This window comes from Mytilus edulis, chromosome 1, assembly GCF_963676685.1.
Source record: "Mytilus edulis chromosome 1, xbMytEdul2.2, whole genome shotgun sequence".
In the NCBI taxonomy this organism is placed as follows: Eukaryota; Metazoa; Mollusca; class Bivalvia; order Mytilida; family Mytilidae; genus Mytilus; species Mytilus edulis.
The window spans coordinates 18,076-31,892 of record NC_092344.1 but is presented as its reverse complement, the minus strand read 5'-3'; the positions used below and the strand labels follow the sequence as shown (position 1 = coordinate 31,892).

Here is a 13,817-nt window from a genome sequence, read left to right as displayed (position 1 = left end):
TATTTACAATTGATATTAGACAATATCGCTATGTGATATAAGAAAAGTTTTTTATCGATACGCTTCTTCCATAGACTGTGAAATATCCACAAGGAATTAAACTTTGTAACGCATTTCAAATCCACTGATTCATTCTTTTTTAATATTTTTTTTTAAATAAGACGTGAATTTTATATCCCGCGTTCTTTATTTCCACAAAGTGATTAAGTTAATTGCATTTGTGATTGACTACCAAATTTTAGAAAACAAATACTGTATTATGTTTCTGAAGTTGAGGATAGGTTTTTGACGCGTACTTTTAATTAAAAAACTCACAAAAGTATATTTACACGTCATGTATACTTTATTGTATGCGTAGGAAGTCGTAAATGGAAACATCGCGCTAGGTCGTCACATCTGCACAGTATAATGTTTTAGATAAAATAAGGAAAAAGCGTATCTTTACTTGAGAGATTTGAGAGAGACAGGTCGTATAGAACAGATAATAATCGCAGGCAAATTATGATCTATTTTGCATTCTTCTTTTTTACTGTTTCTGCAGGTAAGAATCTTCTATCTGGTAATGATATCATGGTCCATTTGTTAACAAAACTTGAATATTTTAAATAACTAAGGCTGATCTACCTCAGGAATATATTACCTGAGCTGTATTTGACAAAACTCTATTTCGTACTTTATTTGGCTTTTTTTATTCGAGCGTCAGTGATGAGTCTTTTGTAGACGGAACGCGCGTCTGGCGCAAATACAAAATTTAATCCTGGAATATTTTATGAGTTTATTTGTATGTGACATATCAATGCAAATTTTATTTTTACCTAAAATCGTGAGACATTGAGAAATGTTTAAGTGATATAAACTGTATACAGAAGATACCTCTTTACAACGAATGAGGGTGGCAGTTAACTGGATTGAAGTGACGGTGCGTCTATTCCAACAAATAAAATAGTTAAAAGTAAAATTTATTTAAGGAAAACATGACTTTATACCAGCATGACCAGCGCGACAAATTCTTTTGTATTTTTTCTGTTCTATTGGCGTCTACATCACAATTTTTTTTTTAATTTTTTTTTTGAAAAGTTTATGCCAATAGCGTATTAGATCAAAGCTTAATGAATTGTCAATGTCAATTATAATTATACATTAAAAAGTAAAATAACAAAAATACCAAAATCATATGACAATTCAAAACGGAACATCTCTTCTCCGTTACAAAACTTTGTCTACCATAGGTATATATTACATGTATTACCTCAGATGTATTTTACAAAACATTTTGTAATTTTGGGTCATAAATTCTTTTGAACTTCGTATAAATTTTTTCTATTTTCACTGTTAATATGTCAAGCGTTATTGGTAAATTACGACGACATGCTCGGCAAGCGTACATAATTTTAATTCTCGTGTGTCTATTATTTGATGTGTTTTTTGCATTCTACCTTTGCAATTTGGTCTTGTTTTGTGTCAATAATTTAAATGTTTACTTCGACTTTTATTTTGATTTTATGCATTAGATATAATTTACATATCACGCATCCCGTATTTCAACATAGAGTATTTGGAATAATTTGTGATGAATTTATTTTATTTACAAACAATAATTCCGAAATGCATAAGATGAGGATTTGTTGTAGAATTGTACTTGTAGTCTTATTAAATTTATAGGTTTCATATCGAGTGAGATTGGGATATCGCTTTATATCAACTCTAATTATTTTAATTTCAATATGATAATAAACGAGTCTTCGGCGAGTTTATTATTACTATCTAAATTAAATAACAAGAGTTGATATCAAGCGACATCCCACTTTCACAAGTTGTTAAACCTATTTCTCTTATGATCAACACTATCAATGTGTAGATATAAAATTTCACGAAATGTTGACCTCTCTTTTGCACATTCGTGTATGTCCTTTTCGGTGTCAAACTTTAACATAAGACATTTTAAGACTTTTCATTTGCTTTAGAATGTAATAAATTTGACAAAAAAGAAGATTATCAGGTGAAATTTGTAAGTGTTTTGTATATTATTGAAGAATTCACATATGTCCGTTGCCATGGACGAAATGTACATCGCCTTTACCTTTGGCATCAATGACATAATGAATAGCCAATCGAAATGCCGTAATATCGTATTGTGATATTGGATATGCCAATCAAATTAATGTAGATTTTCGTATCACAATTAAAGCTTCAGGTAAGAATTCATTTTGGGTTTTTTTAAATGAAAAACGACACGTTTGTATAAATGTTCTTTTTCCCCCTCAATTATTTTATTACTTTGAAAAAAGTTGAATTTTTATAAAAAAAAAAAGCAGATACATTTTTGTTTTTTTCTTGTATTGTTTGCGTAACTAGTAAATCGATTTTGAATTGAAATAACATTTTGATCTGAATTAATCTTATTCAGCTTGACACATGTGTAATATTTCTTTTTCTTTATTTTGTTTTACATAAATGCGACTGTTATTTTTTCCGTTTGAAATGTATAATTTGTCATTTAGTAGTTTTTTTAAAGCTTGCTTTGCAGCATCGGTTCAGCACATTTAAGAAGTCCGTACCATGATGATCACCTTCTACGTTAATTGGTTTGACAGTTGTCTCATTCGAAAATCATACAATTTCTTCATTTTATATTGCATCTCATATTCAGAATTGTACAGTTATAATCATATATATCTGGAGTGATTGACATCCATTACACAATGAATATTAGGCCGTGTTCACACCAAACACTGTGTACAGTAAACATGTTTACATTTAGTTTAATGTAATGTACACTAGTTTCACATTAAATTTGTTCATATCTATACACCTTGTTTAGCTACCTGTACATAAGTTTTGTTCACACTTGTAAACTATATGTCATTTAAATGTTCATTACGTAGAACAGAATTCAAATTTTCGAACAACTTTTCTAGCATTTAGGGAACGACCATTTGACTTTAAAAAAAGGGGAGTTTTAACACTATTTGATTAAAAAAATCGGGTCATACAGATGATTAGAATGAACAAATATTCTGAATCCAAAGTTTGACAATACATTATAGTGTCAAATATTGAAATGGTACCAATGAAAAAATAAATATAAACTTTCGCGCGAGAAAAATATTCTGACTCAGAAACACCCCCCCTTTTTGGAAGTAAAGTGGTTGCTCCTTTAAGAAAGTCATTTTGGATGATTTGCAGTAGTTTAAAGATGTCTCGATTACGCATTAAAAACGTAGGCTGCATCAGCTTGCTTACAGACTAGACGAAGGAATAGAATTGCGATGTTAAGGATCACTACATTTCTATCTTTTCTGTTGTTTCAAATGGTATTTATTCTCCAATGATTATTTAGCAAAAGGAGGGGTTACACTAACACAACACCGAGTTTAGGTCAATGTGAACACGGCCTTAGACAGAGGTAATGTTAGTTACATCAAAAGGTATATTAGCACTAGTTTCTTGTTTAACAAAAGGTTGAACTTTAGAACAAAGTATCTTTTTATTATGAACTGTTTTGTCAATGTCTGTACATATATTTTTACTGTGTGTCTTTTGATTGGCTACATTGGTCCATGCGGAATTTATTTTCATCTGTGTGTTTTCATGTTCGGTCGAGTGGTATGCAAATGTTATTAGGTTTTAAATTCCAACTTAGTGTTAGACATAGATAACAATTTTCGTTCTTAGATACATTTAGTCATTTACAGCTGTTTTTAAAGCTTACTTGGTTTTATTTGATTTTTTTGTAATTAAGCTTGGCAAATATTTCTTTTTAAAACATCTGCTTTTTTAAGTTCCAAGAGAACGCTATTATAAGGAATCTAGGCCATAACGATTGATTGATTAATAACCATTTCATTTACCGTTGGTTTTTTAATAATATAATTTAATTTGTTTTATTTAAAATTATATTTCATTGATGAAAATTCAAATGAAAAAGATATTAAAAGGATTTCAATCATTATGTAGTTGTTCGTCCTGCGATTGATTAAATTATAGAATTTCATAAACCTTGCGTTTTTCATTAATATTTCTTATATTTGTTTTATTTTGCTGTTGGGTGTATTTCTAATTAGTTATAATGTGTTACATATTACTTCTTTGATATTCGTTTTCCCTTTTTTTTGTAGTTTATATTTAGACGTGTATGTTAAACAAGTAATAGTAATACAAATATTTTTATTAGAATTTTGATACTGAAAGCAGGTGTGCCCCTTGATTTCAATTAGAATACAATGTTGAACGTTTTGAATATTTTTTGAATATAAAATTAATATAATTAGACAATATTTAGCTGTCAGTGTAAGCCAAACTTTCCTGAGAATTGCGAGGTAAAATATTAGTTTCAAAATCTTGTTGATTGCTTTGAATAAAACTACCAAAAAGACAAGAACATTTTGAATGTTTTGATTTTTTTTTTTTTTTTTTTTTTTTAAATCAGAACGGTGGGTAACAAAAATGTATTGATGTGTGTTTAGAAAAATATAGGTTCAGGAGGAAATATAGAGGGGCTGTTTAAATGTTAATAAAATGCAAAACCTTGGATCCGAAGAAACGGGTTTACCCTCAGGACTGTGCCTTTAATTCATACAATCAGTCAAGGGTGCTAAATTCAGTTATATACCGTAAATTGTAAAAGTCCACCATTTTCTACATTTGAAAATGAATGTACCAAGTCAGGAATATGACAGTTATTGTCCATTCGTTTTTTAAATTTTTTGTCATTTGATTTTGCCATGATTAGGGACTTTCCGATTTGATTTTCCTCTGAGTTCAGTATTTTTGTAATTTTACTTTTTCAAGGTGTAACAATTAAAACTTAAGAGGATCAAACTTCTACGTATAATCAGATTTTATAGAAAACTAAGCCAAACATCATTGAGGATGATACTCGTGGTGACAGTAAATAAACAATTTTTAAAACGTTTAAAAAACAACAACCGATTAACCCACTTGGTGTGCACATTATGCTGTCCTTCGTTTCTATTACTATATGACGATGTAATGATATTGTAATTATGATATTTATTTATCTTGTGTTAACATCTATCGTATTCTAGAAGTCTCTTTTCAAACGTTTTGTCAGAGTTTTTCTTCTACAGTTGGACAGATTAAACATTATTATACTTGGATCCTATAAGTTATCTGGAGTTGTTGGATAAACACTTTTATTTACGACATATATACTAGATTGAAAATATTCTGTACAGTTAAGAAAAAAATTCTGATTTGATCACTTTGTATGTAAATTTTTCTTACATATTTTGTTAATTTCTTTGAAAAACTTCTTTTGGATACAACTATACTGGAGTTGTGATTTTCTTGGTCATATCTATTGCCGAATACAATATTAGTATGTCCATAGTCTTATCATTATCATGATTATGTTCCTAGTAAAGATATTGAATGCACCTAATATTTTGTATTCAGTTACGTTCTTTACACTCACATTGTGTTCATAATCCTTCTTCCATTTCAGCTGTGACGGAATTTCCATGCACCTTTCCAAGTCCATGGATAAACCAAACATTTTCTGTTATGATTATGGGTTTTCCTGCTGGTAATTGGCAGTTTAACGCTGATTGCCAAACAAGCACTTTTACAACATCTCAATCTTCTGAAACATGGCTGTGTCATCAAATAACAGAACGCTTCCTTGTTGTCCGGTATGTTATTAATTACAGTTTTCTGAAACTCGTAAACAGGAAAAAAAAAATCCTTAATTATGTCGATACCGGCGTCAGTTGATTGTTAGTTTCCGAGGTTATCACCATTTATGCAGCCAGTTATTGTGTACTGGCATGAAACTATGGAAACGTTGCATTGAAATGTGTTATTTTAAATCTAGGTAATCGTTTTGGAATCATAGAACGTCTCTCCCTGATGGATAGTAATGGTTTTCTCATCTTGGCTGTTTTTTTCTTGTTTTTTTTTCATTTTCTTTGATAATTGTAGTTGTTTTAGAATTTGAAATCTAGCATTACTATGGAAATATAAATTATCGAACTAAGAATAATTGTCAAATTAGGAATAATTGTCGAATTAGGAATAATTGTCGAATAAGGACTACTTGTCGAATTTAGAATCAAGTGTATCAACATTGGTACCTTAAATATAATTTGTTTTTCTTAATATTCATTACTTTAGTAGTTCATTCCTAAGATGATGCATTGTTTTCGAAAACAATGTTTGTTATTGACGCTTTTCCTATGTGCACGATTTAAATCGTCAACGCTTCGAAACCTAGACCGTTGGTTTTCCCGTTTGAATGGTTTTAAACTAGTAATTTTGGGGCCCTTTATAGCTTTTTGTTCGGTGTGAGCCAAGGCTCCGTGTTGAAGGCTGTACATTGACCTATAATGGTTTACTTTTATAATTTTTTTGTGTAAGGAGAGTTGTTTCATTAGCACTCACACCACATCTTCCTATATCTATTAGATATGTTAGAAGAAACTTAATAGAAAATATATGTTTGAGTATTAAATTGCATTATCGGCCAACAAAATCATAATTTAGGGGAGTACAAAACACCTAAGTGAGTTACTTAAACATAAATATTTCAGTAAACTGGTGAAAGGAAAAAAATGATTTGAATTAGTCAAATCTAGTTAACTCAAATTGTTGAGTACCCCTTTAAACATATATACAATATATGTAGATATCTATTGAAATGATATACAAAGTGATCTTGCGGAAGAGTAATGGATGCATATTGATCTTGAGCAGCGAATCAACCTCATAGTTATACTATTTCAGAACACAAGGATCTGACAAGTTCGGATGTTTTCCGATCTTCTACAATCTTCAAGATGCTCCTTTAAAGTTTACTTTTGGAAGAGTAATGGATGTATATTTATCTTTACCAACGATCAAATTGATATTTATACTTTTTCAGAGTACAGGGTTCTGAAGACTTCGCATGTTTCCCGATCTTTTACAATCTCCAAGGTGCTCCTTTTATGTTTACATTTGGATCAAATGGTAAGTCTGTAACTTTCTTATGAACCCAGTGCACATTGTAAGAATGTTTCTAGCATTTCTATACCATGTCTTATTTGTTTATGATATCAGTACAAACATACTAATACAATTCGATAAATGTGTTTGTCAATAACGGTAAAATATCTATTTCTTTAATTCAACCCGCCTAGTATAAGCATTTTCGACGTAATGTACATTTTTGGCATAAATCGTTCAATTTTATTTATTGTACCACAGGGATAACGTCAACGTCAATAAGACACAAGCCCAATTATTCAAAAACAACAACAACAACAGACAGGGGTCTTTTACTTTAAATCAATCCCGAACTAACTATGATATTCGTTTGGAGAGTAATTGAGATTACAACTATGATATAAATGCATTAAGCACTTATTAACCAAACGTTCTGTATCGTTTAGGAAACACACAGTTTGTCAACCAAACGGGAGAATTTACAGATATATGTGAAATTTGTAAAAAGCCAGTTGCCACTGCGACAGCTAAAGGTAAGGACTGTATTTCCGTTGAGGATCAGAAATTGTGATAAATCAATCATAGTGATACTGGTTAAGTCTGAACACACATAATATCAATGCTTGTTTTATATAACTTTTCAGTACAGCTTAATATCTCATTTATTTTATTAAACGAACTTGTTTTATTGATGAGTGTTAAGCATTATCATATTATATTATTTCCCTTTAAACTTCCCGATTAAGCCATACGCTCTCAATTTTTTATTTGTAGATTCTCCTTTTGAATAAAAATTGATCAAGGATTAATGTGTACATAATATCTTGAAAGAGAGTCGCGAAAGATACCAAAGAGACATTCAAATTCATTAGTCGAAAATAAACTGACAACGCCATGGTTAATAAGAAAAAAGACAAACAGACACATAATCATTACACAAACCACAAAATTGAAAAAAAATAACGATTGAGCAATACGACACATACCAAAGAATGATATCAGGTGCTCCGGAAAGGTAAACAGATACTGCTCCACTGGGACCCGTCGTGTATATATATATATATATATATATATATATATATATATATATATATATATATATACAACTCGTCTAAACATCAACCCAACAATGTTAGATCTGTAAATTTGCTTTCGCAAATTTTTGGTTCTTCCCTCGCCGGGATTCGAACCCATGCTACTGTGATATCGTGACACCAAATCGCCTGCACTGCAGCCGTCCCGCTAGACCACACGACCACCTGGGCTCTCAAAAAAAGAGCTTTCGCTGGCCATGTGTTACCTTTCCACGTCAGTTTTAATCTAGCGGCGTACTACAGTACATGATATATAAGGCATGAAGATATATATTATATAAACAAGTCTAAATTGAAAACATTGTTCAAACCTATGATTGCGTTGGAAAATTTTTATACATGTGCATGCAAAACAAATTTCTTGGTAGAGAGGTCTAAATACAGCAAAAAAAAAACATTTTCCAAAAGACCAGAAAAGTGAAAAACCCAAAACAAAAAGTGCAAAAATTGATACATCATATTTTTGAAAATTAATAGCTCTTCAATGATGTCAGGAATCGAAACGGTATTTTGAAGACCGTATAATTTACTTAATTTTGGAATAGACTCTTGAATTTTGAAGAGTCGAAATAGGATCAAAAGATCATATAAACCCGAAGGCAAATATAATACAAGCCCAAACGGAAAAATATGAACAAGTCTAAATTGAAAACACCGTTCAAACCTATGAGTATATATATGTTACAGTTAACAGGTGAAATTAGGAATAACACGTAATTACTACACAATTAGGTAAATACCTGTAATTACTAATCAATTTAGTAAATACATGTAGTTACTGATTGTTTCAGTGATTACAGGTATTCACTGATTATTTTGTTTTTTTTTACATTTTTTTCAACTTGATATTTTGTTTTTGATTTAAGACATAATTCAAGAAACCAAATAAGATAGTAACTGGATAGGGAGTGTAGGGATTACTTAAGGGTTAAGGAATCAAAGGTATTCCAAGTCTGCATGTTCTTTTTTTTTTTGTGAAATGAAACAAAGAAAATGGTTGTTGATAGTTTTTGAAAGTAGCCAAAAATCATATGTAACATCTTAACATGAGAAATGCATTTGTGAGAAATTTATATGCAACTTCGCCAGCTCTTTTTGTTGATTATCATAGACATTCGCTTATGGCAATGTATACTGTTTATTAGATGTTTAGTTGCTATTGACATATGGAAAGTGTGGCATACGTAGCCGAGAAAACTTATCACTACTAAGTACCTGGTTCTGGTTGCAAACAGACAGACACAGACAGACATTATTAATTCTGGGTAGGTTTGGTGCTTTCTGTGTGGATTTTGACAAGTGGTTTACTATTTTTTTTTACATCAGTAATTACAATTATAAATGCGGAGGGTGTGTACAAGACAAGACTAGTTTTCCCACGCGCATGATGCAGGGGCCTGTTCTATGTCTTAATTTAAGGAATAGGATGGGACAAGGAAGGAACCTGGTGCGATCTTAGATTTTTTTTAAAGCAAGAGGTTCACATGTTTCTACTAAATCCCCTCCCCCTTAAACAGGACTGTTAAATAAATTGTATAGATTAAATTATTTGAAATACAATAGAAATGGCGTGAAAACCCTTAATTACCTTTAGAGAAGATTGTAATCATCTCATGTCTTTTTTGTTGTATCATTTTCAAACAAAATTTGTAATCTGCTGATGATACTAGTAGTGTTTAGCTTCCCCCTTGACATTAAGACTGGGTTTCTATCACATTTTCCATTGTATAATTTGAACAACTCCTCTGGTAATATGTTTTCTTTCTCGTCGCCAATTTTAAACAAACTTGTTTAAGACGGTTGAAAGGGGCATTACATGTGTAGCTGTCAAATTCATGTTCGACTTAAATTCTCATACTTGATTTATGATATACTAAAACTTATATCCAACTTACAAAACGTCTAAAATAAACAATAAACAATATTTAATATGCATCAAAATTTCGTGTGGATTTTTGTCTAAACTTCATCTAGTTAACCATCAAGATGACTTCCATTTAACCAGATATAAACAAAAATATAAATATAAACAGATATTGTCTACATGCAATTGGATTTTGATAGTTTTTTTTTATTTCAAATTGTAGTTTAAAAGTATATTTATCGTCTTTTTTACCTGTATAAGAATGATCTTTTTTTTTGCGTATCGAAATATTTAACCAAACGATTCATTCCTTTTGTTTTACTTAATTGTTGCTTCTTTTCCTTTTAGTACCTGAATATATGCGGAACCCATCTCCAGTTAAGGGGTTACATTGAAGTTCACATGAATACGGATTCAATGAGGTTGAATTATTCACTTGCAAGTAAATAGCCATCCGCCAATTTTCTTAGTTTATTTTGAGAAAATTGAACCAAATTGGCTGCTAAAAGCAAATTATAATTTCACTCTATAACTTTCATTCAGGATTTAACAATAAAATATAATATTTAATTCTTTTGTATATCTCGTAGCTAGTGCCACAGTAACCTAAAAGGTACATTTTAGGATGATCACTTTTTAATAATACGCACTGAACTTCTTATCATTATCTTTTTATCAGCTGACCGTATTACAAAATGGTTTAAACAGTTAGTAAATTGGTGTAAAATTTAATTTAAAAATGAGTTATTACTGAAAATAACTAGGCAGTTTCAGGAATTACTTGTATTAACTTAGTGCATCAGGATCTACGTGTAATTCCTAATTTCACCTATTTACTGTAACATATATACTTTTTTCCACCTTTTTGTCTAATGAAAAATGTTGTTTGTGCTGTATGAAGACCCCTGTATTTATTGTTTTGATTCGCTACTTATGTTTGAATTGAGTTTTTGAGATTAAAATATAATGGCCTTGATTACAACTGAAAAGCAATGTATGTGTGTTGCAATTTTGTTGATGTCGTTATTGTTTTAAAGATTATTGCACTAGAGACAGTGGCGTTGAACCGTTGGTATACCATATATCCGTCTTAAACTAAAATGTAATATGACCTTACACCTTATTTACAATGAACAACATGACGGACAGTTAAACACTTCTTTTTTGTTGGAGTTTTAATAGATTGTGAACTGATATACGAATTTACTTCATACATTCAGCATTTTCTAAAGCCCAATGTTGTTGTTGTATTTAAGTTAGTACTATTTAATTGTTGTCGTTCTACAGTGTAGTCTAAGGAAAACACAACTAAAACATTACACAGATTCAGAAACGATGTTGCACCATTTAACATTACAATAATGTAATCAGGTTTTTGTGATTGATGCACTGATAGAACATAACTAATTAGTCTAACGCAGACTTATCATATGCGTGTTTGGCCGAGTGATACTCCTGGTCTTATTAGTCTAACGCAGACTTATCATATGCGTGTTTAGCCGAGTTATACTCCTGGTATCTTGGTATCTGTGTATCTTTGTATAATGATCATTGTTTTACTTTGCAGTTCCAGGATCCCCTGGTAAGTATAAGCATTTATGATTTAATTCATAAATTCAGACGACCAAACAATACCCAACTAAAGTAACTCATCTCCTTGTGTATTCGCCAGTTTGATTGACAGTTTTGAAGAAAGTTTTAACAACAAAGGAGATAGTTATATCGTGTAAATGTCTGCCAATGCAACTGTGGCATGTGTAGGGAACAATCACATAAAGAATCAGTAAAATAATTGTTATTATTAATGCAAACCTCATCGAAATACGATTAAATATTCAGTTCAATCAAAACTTGTAACATATTAGAAAAAACCTAGTATTTCATACTGGTCACATGTATTGCTGAAATAATTACTTGTGGCAAAAAAGTAAATGAAAACATTACAGAAAAAATCAAATAATTTAAATATGTTTTCAGCCTCATCCACACTGTCTCAATCCTGCGATATACCTTCAATGTGCACCTCACCTGGTACACCATGTAGTGCGAATGACGTCATCCCGAAAGGTTCTGGATGTCCAATTCCTACACCAACCACAACTGAACCAACAACAACCACGCCTGAACCAACAACAACTACACCTGTGCCTACAACTACTCCTGAACCAAAGACAACGACTCATGGTTATCGCAGCCATTGCAGGAAGAGAAATCACCGACATCCTTAGTTTCTTCATATAGTGACATAGTCCATAGCAAATCCAAATATGTGGATACGAAGAAGACAAATAAAAACTATTTGATTTCATAGTTTTGTCACTTTGCAAACGAGTTACTGTCTGGAGCCCTCTCTTTCTTTTAGTAAATAGTCTTTTTCATGTTTCTCGTGTTCACAGTCAGTACTTTACACCAAATAATTTCTGTTAATGAACATACCACATCATTGATTTGTTTGTGTGCAAACGGCCTTTTTGTGTAGTCTTTCATCAGGAACGCTAAAATCCATAAACTGAAAAGAGACGAAAAAGTACCCCAACACTTTAGGAATACAATGACCAACAGAAAAGTAAAATAAACGTGAACGTAACATGCCTATACCAATTTGAAATTAAAGTGGAGTATATGATATTAACAATGTTTGTGTTGATAAGGTTACCTATACTTGCTTGCACTCACTTCGTTTGAACTGAGGTTGATTGCTGTTTCATTGGCATACACACTACATCTCCCAATTTTTACATTATTCGTTAGTTCTAATAGACGTGTTAGGAAAATCGTCACTAATGTTGGCGCTCGTGTTCGATGGAAGATGGAAACAAATAATTTGGGGACCATCTCTAAATTAAAGTACAAATACTTAGTATGTTTGTTACCTGTATTGGCGTGTTTGATACCGCTTAAATATTTTTTTTCAAAAACCAGAAAATGTTTAATAAATTCATTTTTAAATCAATTTATATCAATCATGTGGATAATCTATATATATAGAGAAGGGGATAAGGTCACTGCACAATGCTAGGCGGTGTTGTCGTAGAAGTTAGAAATAAAAAGTACAGATTCCAGCCCCGGCGCCGGGGAGGAAGTAACGAATCAAATGTACTCTAACATCGTAAGGTTGATTTTCTAGGCACTATATACATATTCTAACGCCTGGTATTTCTTAATCATAAGAAATCCGATGGACAAGGTATAATTTGCAGTTGTCACTACACATAGGCAGAGATATACATATATTAATTCACAGTGATTGTATGCCTCTAAAAATAAATTAGCATCCTGTCATTATACTGAAGAGATGAGTAGATGATCATTTCTGTACACTAAAAAGAATACTTCGTGTATTGTATCAGAGATCCTTGTTTAATTCCTACTACAAGGTAACCACCTCCCGAAACGAAAGCTTATTTTTATAAGCTAGAGTTAGAGGAGGGGATAAGGTATCTGCACAATGCTAGGCGGTGTTGTCGTAGAAGTTAGAAATAAAAAGTACAGGTTCCAGCCCCGGCGCCGGGGAGGAAGTTACGAATCAAATGTACTCTAACATCGTTAGGTTGATTTTCTAGGCACTTTATATATATATATATATATATACAACTCGTCTAAACAACAACCCAAGTCAGTGACAACTCTACAACAGATTTATCCATCGGATCACCATCAATGATGGTGATACATGGCTGTGTATATTATGTATATACAACTTGTCTAAACATAAACCCAACAATGTTAGATCTGTAAATTTGCTTCCGCAAATTTTTTGTTTTTCCCTCGCCGGGATTCGAACCCATGCTACTGAGATATCGTGACACCAAATCGCCTGCACTGCAGCCGTCCCGCTAGACCACACGACCACCTGGACTTCACATATAATAAAGCTTTCGGTGGCCGTGTGTTACCTTTCATCGTCAGTTTTA

General features: G+C 31.7%; 1 protein-coding gene across 2 annotated transcripts; it reads left to right on the top strand.

The window, feature by feature from the left end:
• Positions 1–363: 363 nt before the first annotated feature.
• Positions 364–12,211, top strand: LOC139519001 (integumentary mucin A.1-like). 2 transcript variants are annotated; one of them, XM_071310717.1, is made up of 6 exons: positions 367–541; positions 5,468–5,654; positions 6,884–6,969; positions 7,392–7,478; positions 11,471–11,485; positions 11,881–12,211. In XM_071310717.1, exons 1-6 carry the CDS (start codon positions 502–504, stop codon positions 12,129–12,131), a joined length of 666 nt encoding a protein of 221 aa, XP_071166818.1. In that variant the 5' UTR covers positions 367–501; the 3' UTR covers positions 12,132–12,211. The 2 variants fall into 2 exon arrangements, with proteins under 2 accessions (XP_071166825.1, XP_071166818.1); XM_071310724.1 differs by lacking the exon at positions 11,471–11,485 and having other exon boundaries at positions 364–541.
• The last annotated feature ends 1,606 nt before the right edge of the window (positions 12,212–13,817 follow it).

Bases quoted from the DNA above. Each gene is read 5' to 3' on its own strand.
- LOC139519001 (XM_071310717.1), top strand. From the start codon at position 502: ATGATCTATTTTGCATTCTTCTTTTTTACTGTTTCTGCAG. The intron at 542-5,467 runs GTAAGAATCTTC...CTTCCATTTCAG, and splicing joins CTTTTTTACTGTTTCTGCAG to CTGTGACGGAATTTCCATGC. The intron at 6,970-7,391 runs GTAAGTCTGTAA...TGTATCGTTTAG, and splicing joins GTTTACATTTGGATCAAATG to GAAACACACAGTTTGTCAAC.